The following is a 13909-nucleotide window of genomic DNA, read 5'->3' on the forward strand; positions in this document are numbered from 1 at the left end:
AAAAAGTACCACAGCAGGAAAAAGGACAAGGATTTTACTCAAGACTCTTCCTGGTACCCAGAAAGGACAAAGCCTGGAGACCCATTCTGGACCTTTCCATTCTAAATACTTACCTGGATGTTCCGAAATTCAAAATGCTGACACTACAACAGCTCCTTCCCATGTTGGGCAAGAAAGCTTGGCTTGTTACTTTGGACCTCAAAGAGGCATACCTGCATGTCCCTATCAGACAAAATTGCAGAAGATACCTCAGATTCATAGCTGGTTCAATGCACTACCAATTCTCTGCACTGCCCTTTGGCTTATCTACTGTGCCCAGGGTCTTTACCAAGTGCCTGGCACCAGTAATTGCATTTTGCAGACAAAAAGGAATTCAAATATATCCATATCTGGACGACTGCCTGATTCAAGCAGAGAGCAAGGACATTCTTCTACAGCATCTGGTATTATTAAAAAGATTGTTAAGTTGCCTATGGTACACAGTAAATGAAAAGAAATCAAAACTAGTGCCCTCACAAGAGATAATATTCCTGGGTGCCAGCTTAAATACAACGGCCCAGATGGCTTATCTCATGCCAGACAAACAAGGACAACTGACTCAGTATTTTCAATTGATGGCAACAAAGTCCCAACTCCCTGCAAGAAAGAAATTCTGCAGGCCTTGGGATTCATGGCATCCTGCATACTACTAATTCCATATGCCAGACTGCATATGAGGAAATTACAATGGTACCTAAAAAGTGTTTGGTCTCAACATTCTCACAGCTTGTAGACAGTAATACCACTAATTCCCTGCCTACAACAGGAGTTTCGATGGTGGGCACAGGCATGTCACCTCAACAAGGGTCAGCCTTTCACTCTTCCCACAGCCAGGCAGACTTTAACAACAGATGCCTCGAATTATGCCTGGGGAGCACACAGGGCAGGAAAATGTATTCAGGGCACATGGACCACAGACTAAATGCATCTTCACATCAATCAAAAAGAGATGTTGGCTGTACAAAATTCCCTTACAGCTTTCAAGGATCTTCTGCATCCAGGACAATTACTATTAAAGACAGACAACACCACTGTAATGTTGTACATAAACAAACAAGGGGGCACTCATTCTTACCCCCTATGCAGACAAGCCATGACCTTGTGGAACACAGCTCTAACCTATCAAGTTCATCTGCAAGCACAATTCCTGCCAGGAAAGAAAAACACTCTGGCAGATGACTTAAGCAGAAACATCATGGATCCTCACGAGTGGAAATTAAATCCACAAATCTTCAGCATGATAATGCAAAAATGGGGGTGCCCGGACACAGATATTTTTGCCTCACCACTGAATTACCAAGTACAAAAATTCTGCACAAGGACTTAGCACACACAAACATGGAAAGTGGATGCTCTTTCGTTCGGCTGGAAAAGCCTACATGTTTATGCCTTTCCACCTCTGCCTCCCCTTATAAGGGTACTCCTAAAAGCCAGACAAGAAAAACCACAGATGATTCTGATTGCTCCAGACTGGCCACGCCAGCATTGATACCCAATCTTAAAGAACTTGGCTCAAGGCCCACCTTGGATTTTGACTCAAATTCCACACCTTCTGACTCACAAAACAATCAGATTCTGCACAGTCAGCTCAAAACCTTAAACCTGGCTGCATGGCAGATTCATTAGACAAACAGACTACTTCTCTCTCTAAAGCTGTTATGGATGTCATTTTGGAGGCCAGGAGGCCTAGCACCAGGAAATCTTATTCAGACAAGTGGAAGAGATTCTGTGCCTGGAAATAGGCTCAAAACCTTGATCCTCTGGTCCCTAACATTCCTCAAATACTACGATACTTGACTGAGATGCTGGACAAAGGACTATCCTTCTCATCCATTAAGATTCACGCTTCTGCCATCTCGGCTCATTACAACACAGATCCTCCTATTTTCTCTCATCTTTTGCTAAAGCAGTACCTCAGAGGGGCTAAAAACATAAGACCGCCCCGGAGAGCACCAACACCAACTTGGGACCTCAATTTAGTTTTGGAAAAGCTCACTTTGCCTCTGTTTGAACCAGTCAGTTAAGCAGAGTTAAAATATATATCATGGAAAACTGCTCTGCTTCTAACAATAACCTCAGCACGAAGAGTCTCAGAACTGCAGGCACTAATGGCAGTGGAGCCTTTCATCATTTTCCACCAAGACAGGGTTTCCTTAAGAACAAACCCTACCTTTATGCCTAAGGTGGTATCCAGTGTGGCTCTTAACCAAACTATTCACTTGCCAACATTTTATTCAAATCCCCAGAATAAAGGGGAGAGACTTCTACATTCCTTGGACATACACAGGCAATTTTGCATCTACTTGGACAAAACAAAAGCTTTCAGAAAATCTGAACAGTTGTTTGTATCATATGTTGCAGGATCACAGGGAAAAGCTATTTCAAAGCAGACCATTTCAAAGTGGATAGGACACTGTATCCAGCTCTGCTACACACAACATGGGAAACCTGTACCTACTAATATTAGACCACATTCCACCAGGCAACTGCCACTTCTACTGCCTACCTTAGAGGAGTAACTACCAAAGAGATCTTGGAAGCTGCAACTTGGAGTTCAGTGCACACCTTTACCAAGCATTACCATTTGCCTCTTTATTCTAGATCCAGAGCTGGCTTTGCCACTGCAGTGCTGCAGGGCCACACCTAATCCTCTTTAGAGCCAGCCACCCAAACTCAGCTTTGGGATTCTACCCAAGTGTAATGACTGCAGCAATGAAACACGATGAACATAGTACAGTTTTGTGCCTACCATAAATGTAGATGTTCGAGTGTCTTCACTGCTGCAGTCCAGGTTACCCACCCACCAGCCCCTCTTTCTTATCTGGGACTAACCTATACTACCTTTGTGGTGTATTTGCTTGTTACTGAAGGTTTTATTTTTACCTTTTTTGTATGTTTTATTAGCAATATGTATTGCCTACCATTTTTGGGGGCACCTGACATCTGGGGCAAGAAAAACTGAAGAAAATGACGTTGGCTGCTTCTTATATACCCCTGGCACACTGATGTCAGGGAAGAGGCAACAGCAACCGATGCCAGACCAAGGCTTTGGAACTCAGGCCGACTGCGGGCCCACCTGATGGCAGGATAACCCGAGTGCAATGACTGCAGCAGTGAAGACACTCGAACATTTACATTTATGGTAGGTACAAAACTGTACTTTATGTATACTACTGCCAATGTTGTAGTTCATGGGTACAGAGTTTTTACCAAAGGCGATGACAATGCACTTTTTGGCATTGAGCTTGAGGCCATGGCTTTGACACCAGGCATCTGTCTCAGTGAGGCCCTTTTGTAGGATGTCCACATCGTTAGGAGTTTCGATTATGGCTCCTAGCTTGCAGTCATCTGCGAACTTCATTAGCCAAAGACCTTCTGTGTTAACCTGTACTTCAGAGAAGTAGATACCAAACAGGAGAGGACCCAGGACTGAACCCTGTGGTACTCCACTTGTCACTGGTCTGAATTCGGATTTGGAGTCTGCTACTTTGACAGTGTTGGTTCTGTCAGTGAGCCAGTTGGCAACCCATCTTGTGACATAATGATTTATACCTAGTTTAGTGAGTTTATCTATAATTCCAGAGTGGGGGGCGGTGTCAAAAGCTTGGCAAGATCTAGATAGGCTGTGTGAACCACCTTACCCTTGTCTACGGCTTTGGTGACTGCTTCAAAGAAGTCTATCAGGTTTAGGAGACATGATCTGCCTTTTACAAACCCAAACTTGGTAGGGTCCAGAGTTTGGAGATTACCAATGTCTTTGTTTATAAGTTCCATGATGATACGTTCCATGGCCTTGCAGACCAGGCTCATCAGGCTAATGGGGCAGTAGTTCCCTGGGTCCGTGGTGGCTCCCCCCTTGTGAAGTGGGATAACCATCACTGTGCACCATTCAGCAGGCACAAAGCCTGAGGTGAGGCTATGATTGAACATGGTACTTAGGTGGGGTGCCAGTTCATTCTGTAGTTCATGTAGAATGCAGCCTGGGATGTTGTCTGGTCCCATGGATGCTGTGTTCTTGGCTTTGGAGAGTGTGGTTTTTACCTGTGCAGCTGTGATTACAGGAACTTTGCATTTTTCCAGTATAGAGATGGGCTCTTTAAGGAGTGAGAGGGGGGTAAAGTTAGCACTAAACCTTTCTGCCAGGATGTTGGCAATATCAGTTAGGTCTGTATATTTAGTGCCATTGTGCTGTAACTCAGAGCAAATCTGAGTGTTGCCATTGAGATTCTTGACATAGCTATAGAATGCTGTGTGGTTGTCTTTAGAATCAGTGGTGATTTTGTTTTCATAACTAACTTTGGAGGATTTTATCAGGGATCGCAGCTTCTTACTGAGGCTGACCAGGGAGCTCCTCCACTCATGGGATTTTACTCTCTTTTGCAACAGTTTCTTCCTTCTGTTTATAGTTTGTTTATGGCAGGGGACCACCAGATTGGCTTCCTTTTTTTGGAGGATAGCGTCTTGGTTCTGTTTGGGATAGCACGATCCATGCACTTGTGTAAGTGCTTATAAAGTACAATTGTGTAGGATTCAGTAGTCATAACTGTATTGTCCATCTGCATGGGTATCATGACATTCACCACTTCTGTCTTAAGAAGCATGAAGTTGGCTTTGGAGAAATATTTTACTACGCTTTCCTTAATGGGGGGTGGGGGGCAGGTTGTGGATATCTAGGGTAGTTAGCTTATGGTCGGATCGGACCAATGAGGTGTTGACTTCAGGTGTAGAGCACTGGTCACTCGTGTTGGTAATGACTAGATCTAGGATATTGTTTCCCCTGGTGGGGGTGTGGATAAGTTGATCCAGGGCATTGGAATTTATGAATTCCAGAAAGTGTTGAGCGAAGGAATTTGTACATGAGTAGTTTTCCCAGTTAATGGTGGGGTAGTTGAAATCGCCCATTATTAGGGTGTTTGGTTGAACCCTAATATTTTCCAGTACATCAAGAAAAGAGGAGTGGGAATCCTGGGACATGGTGGGTGATCTGTAGCAAGCTACAATTTAGATTGCAGTTTTGCTCAGAGTTAGTTGCACTTAGATAACCTCGGCTGCATTATGAGCAACTAGCCTGGAGGTGTGGATATCCTTAATGAATATGGACACACCTCCACCTTTGGTGTTCCGGTCCAAATTACATGGCCAAAATGTGTGGTATGAGTTATAGCCTGGTAGTGCAGGGGTGCTCTCTGGAGCCTTGAACCAGGTCTCAGTCACTGCACAGGTATCAATGTTCTCCATTTTAAGGAGTGCCTCGAGTGAGTGCATTTTGAGATTTAGACTTCTAGCATTGAGTAGCATCACCCGCAGTTTTTGCTTGCCTGTTCCTGTCACGGTGGTGAATTTGTCATTTGAACCTTGCCTAAATAGGCACTATAGGGGTGGCAAAAACCTTAGCCAGTATCTGAAATCCCAGGGGTGATAGGTTGATAGGCGCAGGCCATCTCTGGCAAAGCATCGTGGTCTGTCGACCATGTCATCCCAGGCAGACAGATACTGCATCCCTTTAGAATGACACCAGAAGCTTAGCCAATTGTTGAAGTCAATCATTTTGTCCTTGTACTGCGGCATCATTCAGGGTGATGGCAGAATGCTACTCAGAGCTAGGGTCATACCTGCCTGGACTACAAGATCGGAGAGCTCTTCCATGTCTCTTTTCATGTAGTCCAGGGAGGTACGTCTCAGGTCGTTCACACCAACATGGACAATGACAGAGTCATATTTGTACTTGTTGTGGAGTGACCTGAGTGCGTGGGTTATGTGGCGGATCCTGGCACCCGACAGGCAGCTGACAGTAACCTTCTCCTTGTTTAGCCTGGTGAGTGGGACATCAGTATGCCTGACTATAGAGTCACCTATGACTAGTGTGTTGGGTACGGTGTTTTGCCTTATTGGCTGTGGTTGAGTGGCACACTGAGTCTGCAGGCTACGTGTCATTTGGGTTGTGTTGGGGGATGGAGTTTGCTTGCTTTTCTGCTTTGGAGGTCTCTGTTGCTTATACAGATTATTATTGAGAGCCCCTGTGAATGTTTTTGTGTTACTATGTGTGGATTTTGGTAGTGTAGATTTAGTGAGACTATGTGATGAGTGTGGTGTGGTGCAAGTTTTTACCTTCTCCTCTTGACTGTCAAGTTCAGTCTTGACTGGAGAGAGCTTTACCTCCAGTTTGGCTAGATAGGTGCATCTCTCACAGGTTGTAGTGTTGGGTGGTAGGAGGAAAGGGTTGTCCGTGTACATGAGGCAATTTCTACATTGCCCCAAAATGCCCAGATTCATCAGATAGGAGAGAACACTGGGAGCTGACCCTTGGACATGCCTGAATAAAAAAACTATTTTCCTCTAGATAAGTGAGGAAAGTAAGTGCAAGCACTGTTTTTCTCTAGGCAAGTGAGGAAAGTAAGTACCAAAACTGTTTTCCAAATTCAAGTGCTAAAACTAAGAATCTGTATCTGGACTAAACTAGTTACAGGAAAGGGGGAAACAAGTGCAAATGTGGGCTTTTAAATCAGAAGGTTGAGAGAGATGGAAAAACTGCCCAAACGGCCAATAACTACAATTTCTGGGCAGAACCACTCCTTATGTGGTAGATAGGTTACCTAGTGCTTACCACTCCCACTGATAAGCTAGAAGGCTTCCCTCCAACACAGAAAGCTTGGGGAGGCTCAGAAGCTTACATACAGTCCTGGATACAGCAAATCTGAATATGGACTACACTAGTTACAGGAAAGGTATTTTTTTAATATAATATAATATATATATATATATATATATATATATATATATATATATATATATATATATATATACATACAGAAAAGTAGCTAAAACAGCAGTAAAAACAAGTCAAATGCAGTGCAAGCTAGCACACTTAAGTATGTAGCAATGTTAGACCAAACAGTTTAATAAATGCAATTAAATTAAAGATGACTAAAAACAAGTGCAGAAGGAGTCTATTAGGTAGAACGAGGTAAAGAGATGGGACTGGGGGGAGTGTCCCAGATCAAATCTACAGTGGGGGAGGGCAACTGCAAAGCCTCCAAATTTAAACAACAAGACAGGAATAGGGAGGGTTGGTATGGGAAGACCAACACCTTCAGCAGAGATCTGAAAAACTATACAGTGAAGCAAAAATAACAGTGCACAACTCTGAAGTCAGCCAGCAATGATAAAAAATTAGTCAAACAACAATTACCAGTACACAACTCTGAAGTGCCAGCGATGTTAGCAAATGTATTACACATTTGCCTTTTGAATATCTGCACCCCTCACATAGGCACTAATTAATACTTTGCTATATGCTATTTGAGTACAAGTCCCAGTGTGCATCTCATAGTTTAATGGGTGGTCAGGTGAATCTTGACTAAATGTGAGTTTCAAAGGAAAAGAAATTTACTCTTTTGCTTAATCTATTTTCAGTGTGAGAATGTTTTGTTTAAAAATGCTTGTCAGTGTTTTTTTTTTTAATAAAATTTGAAATACAGTTTAAATGAAATGCAAATGTCTGTGATTATTATACAAGCAAAAAAGAAAGTAGTATGCACACTCACAGTTTTGAACATTGTTTATGGCAATTGGAGTGAGACAGACAAATAATGTGACTTTTGTATGACAGGTGGTTAGCCTGATTATGGTCAAATTTGTTCTAAAGCCAGCTTTGTTGACTGTGGATGTGTATGCTGCAACAATACAGCAATATTAGTTATTTAAGTAGGTCAGACCTGTACTGAATGATAGCTATTCTTGATAATGTAGAAGACATTGAGAGGTCAAAAGTTCAAATACTTTCTACTGTGCGTGTGAAACAAATATGAAATATGTTACTTTGGTCATTATTATTATTTTATTGATGCAGACATCTGAGAAGGATACGGTCAGCAATGTATCTATAATTTTTGGACTTCTGGGATGCCTGAGGATAAAAATGACTGAATAAACAAAAGAATATATAGTGAACCAAAGATAAAGTGGAACCAGCAAACAGAAAAGTCCAAAGCACCAGACAAAAGCAAGTTCCACAGCGCTATACCAAAAAACTTTTATTAAAACAAAGCTTTCAGACAAATAGTCCTTCTTCAGTGTTAGATAAAATTCTAGTAAGGACATCACATCCTTTATACTTAAAATACAATGAAACACATGCTACAGTCTACCTATTATGAATCAAACTTAATAAAATCATTAAAAGAACAGCAATTGAATGGGTTTTTCATCAAAAGATCTGAAGGAAATATATTACATTTCAATAAGTCAGAAACTTTCAGATTGCTGACTGCTGAATAACTTAGTAAACACATATTACACTTGCCAATGCCCCATGTAAATACATATAGATAGAGCTATATCAAAAAGCAGTATTAATATATTTTTTCTTCTATTCTGTAACTATATACTTATAATTAAACATATTCAATCAATAATTTCTTAAAGTTTTTGATGGGCATAGTATGTTCATGTTTTGACTATAATTTTATTATAATGTTTATATCCACTTAAACATTTATTATAATACTTAGTATCAATACTAAAAACAGCAATAATTTATTTTACTTGTTGTTGTTTCTTCTTCAAAATAGGTGTAATTGTAACTTGTTTATTCAAGCTAGGATATGTGTCAGCATTTAAACGAATGATCCACTCTTATTCCCTTGTATTCAATCTGCTTACCATATCTCCATGTCTAATATTAGTAGTAAGGGTATCTATTACACAAAAAGAGAAAAAGTGCATTCTACCTAACTCTTATATGTGTTGGGCTAAAGAATTTGTGACTACCTTTCTTCTTATTTCTGATCTATGCTTTTAGACTTCTTGTTGATTTACCAACATAAAAACATGGACATTGTTGGCATAAAGCTAAGTAAATGACATTGCTTGTATTGCATGTGGCTGTACAATGAAATTCAAATTACTTTCTATTACATGGATGTACAAATTCAGTCATTGTAACTATACTGGCACAACATACACAACTGTAGCATGGATAGGTACCCTTCCTACTATACAGCATGGGTTCTGTTCTATTCAAATTAAAATCTTTATAGCAAAGACATCTCTTAAGACTACTACAATTTCTGTAAGTGAAATATGGTGTATCTGGAATCCATTTACCATAACCTGGCATAGCTTTCAGTATATACCAGTTTTTTCTAATAACTTCTTCTATGCTTTTGCTTGTCCTACTAAAGGTCATTAAAGACCTTAGCATATTATTGGACAGGAAAGTGTAGCATGGGTGGTATCCTGGTCAGAAAAATAAGGCCTTGCCCTCCCTTGTCTCATAGGCATTATTTCATTTCTAGCTACATCCAAATCATTTAAATTATAACCTCTTTCTACAAAATCATTGGTCATAACTTGCATCTGTTTGTAACATACTTCATCTTGAGCGTTTAACCTATTAACACGTAGATATAGCCCTCTAGGGATGCCTTTAAAAACATGCCTAGCATGCATACTGGTTTTATGTAAATCTTTGTTTGCTTGTATTTCTTTTTTATATATACTAGTGTCTAACCCAGTTGCTGTTCTAGACAGAGTTACGTCCAAGAAATTTATACTTGTCTGAATAGTTTATTTCAAACTTTAAAAAGTCATTCACACTATTCAACTATAAATAAAAGTTTATTAATTCATCACTAGTGCCATGCCAAGCTAAACAAATATCATCCACGAAACATATGTAGAATAATACTTTATGTACATGTTTATTTGCTTGGCTAGAGATAGTTTCTTTTTCCCATTTACTTAAAGTTAAGTTTGCATAGGTGTTAGCAATCGCTGTCCCCATAGCTATACCAGAAACTTGTTGGCATAGCTGTTTATTAAATACAAACACATTATTTTGTAGGACTAAATCCAAAATCTCACAAATTGTTTCTATATGTCTAGCAGGGAGATGGCCACATTCCAGCAAATCTTCTCTTATTTTCTCTATTCCATACTCATTTGGAATTACAGTGAATAGAGATTTAATGTCTAGTGTTACTAGTAAGAAATTATTTTCTAAACTTTCATTATACCACTTAAACTGTTGTGTAAGTAAGTCTCCTGCATCTTTAATATAACTAGAAACACTAGTCAAGTAGCCTCTCAGAGTTTTCTCCAAATATACTGATAAAGGCTCAGTGGCCCATCCTCGACCTGACACGATAGGCCTCATACGTGGTTTCTCCTTTGATTTATGTATTTTTGGGAGGTCATGGAACAGTGAAGAAATTAAAGATGTCAATATCTATATCACCTAAGAGTTGTAAATCATAGATGGCCATATTAATTTTAGTGATGATCTCATTTATATTCCTAGCTGTTATTAATTTAAATGTAGCTGTCATCCATGGCTTTAAGATAGTCCACCATATTCATCAGCACTATGCTGCCAACCTTGTCTGCTTCTTTAATTATCAAGTCTTTATTCTTCTGTAAGTTCTTAAGTACTGCAGTTTCTTCCCTAGTTAAGTTGTATGTTTTTTTATAATGATTACATTCATAAATGTCCCTAATTTGCTTTTCACATATATCGTTGAATACAATCACAATTGGATCACTATAGGGAATGAATGTACTACTTCTCTTACATCCATATTCTACACTAGGATTGGAGTCCTTAAAGATGTTTTTCAAATTTAAATTACGTGTAAATATCTTTAAATCAGTTACTGCATTCACTACATTATCTGTGCACATCAGAATAAATTTAAGGCCCTTGGAAAGTAAAGAAAGTTCCATTTCAGTTAATTGATGGTCAGATAAATTCACCACAAAGCTCTTACAAGTTACATCAGGCTGTGCATAATTATTAAATGTCCTATCACATCTATTGCTTTCGAAAGGTATTCCTTCATTTCCATTCAATGTGCTGTAATTAGTAGGACTAACTGTAGCTGCATCATTAGTTACTTCATTTATTATTTCGGTATCAATCTCCAGATCTAGAAAAGTGTTCCCAGCATCTAAATCACCCTCCTTTGCATGATTAGACATACATACATTTACTATCTTGGCTAATTCGGCTTCATTTGACCAATTTGTATGAACTTTAGCATGAGCTACTGCCAAATCACTCAAAGTAGGAGGAATATCAGTACAATCATGTTCGTCATTATTCAACTCATTAGTTACAACAGGACCATTAGAACGAGATGTTGTTGTTAAAATATCTAAGTTGTTATTACTGTAAACAGCCTGATAGTTCTCAAAATTCAACCCTTTAATCTGATTTTCAACTGCTATATGTCGTGTAGATATTTCGGTAGATTCATTCGGCTTATACAAGCTTACATTACTATCAATAGCATGCTCAAAGTTCTGTATCCCTTGTCTAAACATACAATCAATATCAAGCATTTTAACTGCTGCATTGTACTTGTTTTCAATATTCGAACATACTCATTGTTTATCTAAGTGTTCATCAGCATTTACAATTATTTCTGTTGTTCATACAACACCAAATTCAGAATTGTATGTATTAATAATATCAGGAAAATCAATTCCATTAACTCGTTTTTCAAAATAGCTTTGTACACAATTCGTAGTGTTTATAGTACTGGCATAAGTAAATTGTAAAGAATTACAGATAAAAGATTCAACAAGACACTTTGTGTTAAAAGTCACATTATTATTACCAGTTTGACCAGCCATTATTCATTGCATTTGCTGCGAGTTACTGGACCTTGTTTGCTTCTTCCCCTGGATTGTGAATGATGTCTCGAGACACCTCAGTCCTTCTATACCACTTGTGGTAGCTTGATAACAATGCATTGGTTCCCCTCTAAAAAATGGGATTATGACTTACTTTGTTGTTTTCATTGCTAGTGGATGCTGAAAATTGTTGATTTGACCTCTCCTTTCTCCAAACTATACTTTCAGTTGAAGACGCTGATGTAGAGGATTCTATAGCCTCCTCCCCCTCTTCATTTGATTGGCCAGCGACAACATCACTCTGGGATGCAGATTCAGTATTCGTAAAAGGCATTGATTGATTGACTTCCATCAGTTGTAAAGACGTCTAACTCATACATAGAGCCACAGGCATTAGAAGTTAAATGAAATTGAGTTTTTGAATTAAGTTTAGTAGAAGTTAACTTAGATGAAGTTTGTTGATTTGCTGTATGTTTTGGCCAGGAAAAAATCTAGCCATTATTAAAGTCAAAGACATTGCTATGTATCTTTTTTATGTTTCGTATTCTCAAGTTGGTTATCAAAAACAATTAACTTCTTTAACATTTCATCATACAAGCCTACATTTTCTTGAAATGAGGCTGAACTAGATAATTTCCTCTTCATTTCTTCTATTTCCTTACATAATTCACGTTCTTTCGGCAAGAAGATAAAAAATGACTGACCCTGCTGAGCTGATAAAAGTTAGTTATTAGTCTGTCTTTGCTGGACTGTTATGTATTTTTGTAAACCAAGCTGGAATATATTTACTATGTCTGTTTTATCACAATCAGCCTTATGTGTTTACAGTCTATTAAGTGGTTGCAATTGCTGAGTACAGATATTGGTGGATTATAAGGACAACAGTTTGAGTGGCTTATCTTGCCCAATATATGACCCCTAGGGGCAAATGGATAGCATGGGTTTGAGCCTATGCCTTGAGTACCTTACTGATTGCCCCTGTCCCTAAGAGACATAGGCGATACCCAGGTGTGAATTTGTGATTCCCCATCCATTTATCCAAATTGCATTTGAAGATGGCCAGGGAAGGGCTCTGCTTAACATGAATTCAAAGCTTGTTCCAAAGAAGGGGCAATCTCTGAGACACAATTCTGATTTTCCAGCATGTTTTGCTTGAGTCCTGAGTAAGTTTAGATCCTTAGATCTGGTGGCCCTTGTCCTGTTTGACTTGTGGATTTATGGCAGCCGCATCAGAGGTTGATTTGCTAGTGCCTTGTAGGTCACGCATAGGTCACTCATAATAGTTGGTAGGAGACAGAGTAAAGGGATAGGGCTTCTAGTCCCTCCGCATAAGACATGTTTACACCTTGTAAAGGTCTTGGCAGCTGCTGTAAGTACCTCCACAAGTTCATGTCAAATACAGCTTAAATGCACGCTGCTTTTTAGTTAAAGTTGTTCTTTTACTTCCAGTCATTTGCTTGCTGTTAAAACATGCTTCAGTAGTCATCACTGTGCATGGACTGATTTGAAAATGTCAACTTGATGTCATTGTATTCTCCCAGGGTGAGCATGACAATGGTCCCCTGGAATCAGTGATCTGCCCTGTTTAGCACATAAATGTAAATAAATATGCTTGTGTTGCCTTACTTTGCACACCTCCTAGTGTTTTGAATTATGAGTGTACAATGAACCATTTGTTGAGTTTGGTATTTCTACTACTCTGAAAAAAACATAAAACACTTTTATTGCCTTCATTACATTTTGAAAAACAAAGATTTCCAGCAAAATCAAATGATTTAGTAAGCATGCTAGACTGTCTCTATGTCTTGGCATTCACGGTTGTGTAAGACTGCAAAGAAAGCTTATTGTGCCTGTTGTGTATTGCTGTTCTGAACTGCAACTGATGCTAAGTATGCATTTATTGTTTCCATGCAGGTGATCCTTATTTTGACAAAACTTTATGATTATAATCTGGGGAGTGTTACAGAAAGCTCACTCTGGAGGTAAGTATTCAGCACGTTTGCTTTTTCTGTTAAATTAAATCTGCTGTTCATTTGACAATCACAACATATTTTAAGCATTTGCTGCATTACAATGTTATTTCAAGGTATTTGATTACCATTTTCAAATGCTAAGTTCTGCCTTGAGAAATGCAGGAGAGATTTTCCATTATTACACTGTTATGTTATAAAAGTGTGATACACCTACATTTACAACTAGTAGGAGAAGCAATTCTACCTTCATCACTTTCAGGCAC

At 39.1% G+C, this 13909-nt stretch overlaps 1 protein-coding gene across 1 annotated transcript in view; it reads left to right on the forward strand.

Annotated features, from left to right (window-relative positions):
* The window catches only part of LOC122788638, a 1051127-nt gene extending 1037468 nt beyond the window's left edge, over positions 1 to 13659 (forward strand). Inside the window, exon 2 of the mRNA XM_044055538.1 lies at positions 13588 to 13659. Within this exon, the coding sequence (XP_043911473.1) occupies positions 13588 to 13659 (72 nt within the window). The remainder of the gene's footprint in view (positions 1 to 13587) is intronic.
* Positions 13660 to 13909: the final 250 nt, after the last annotated feature.

The sequence above is a fragment of the Protopterus annectens genome, chromosome 14.part0 (assembly GCF_019279795.1).
Source record: "Protopterus annectens isolate FY-2018-M chromosome 14.part0, PAN1.0, whole genome shotgun sequence".
Taxonomy (NCBI): Eukaryota; Metazoa; Chordata; order Ceratodontiformes; family Protopteridae; genus Protopterus; species Protopterus annectens.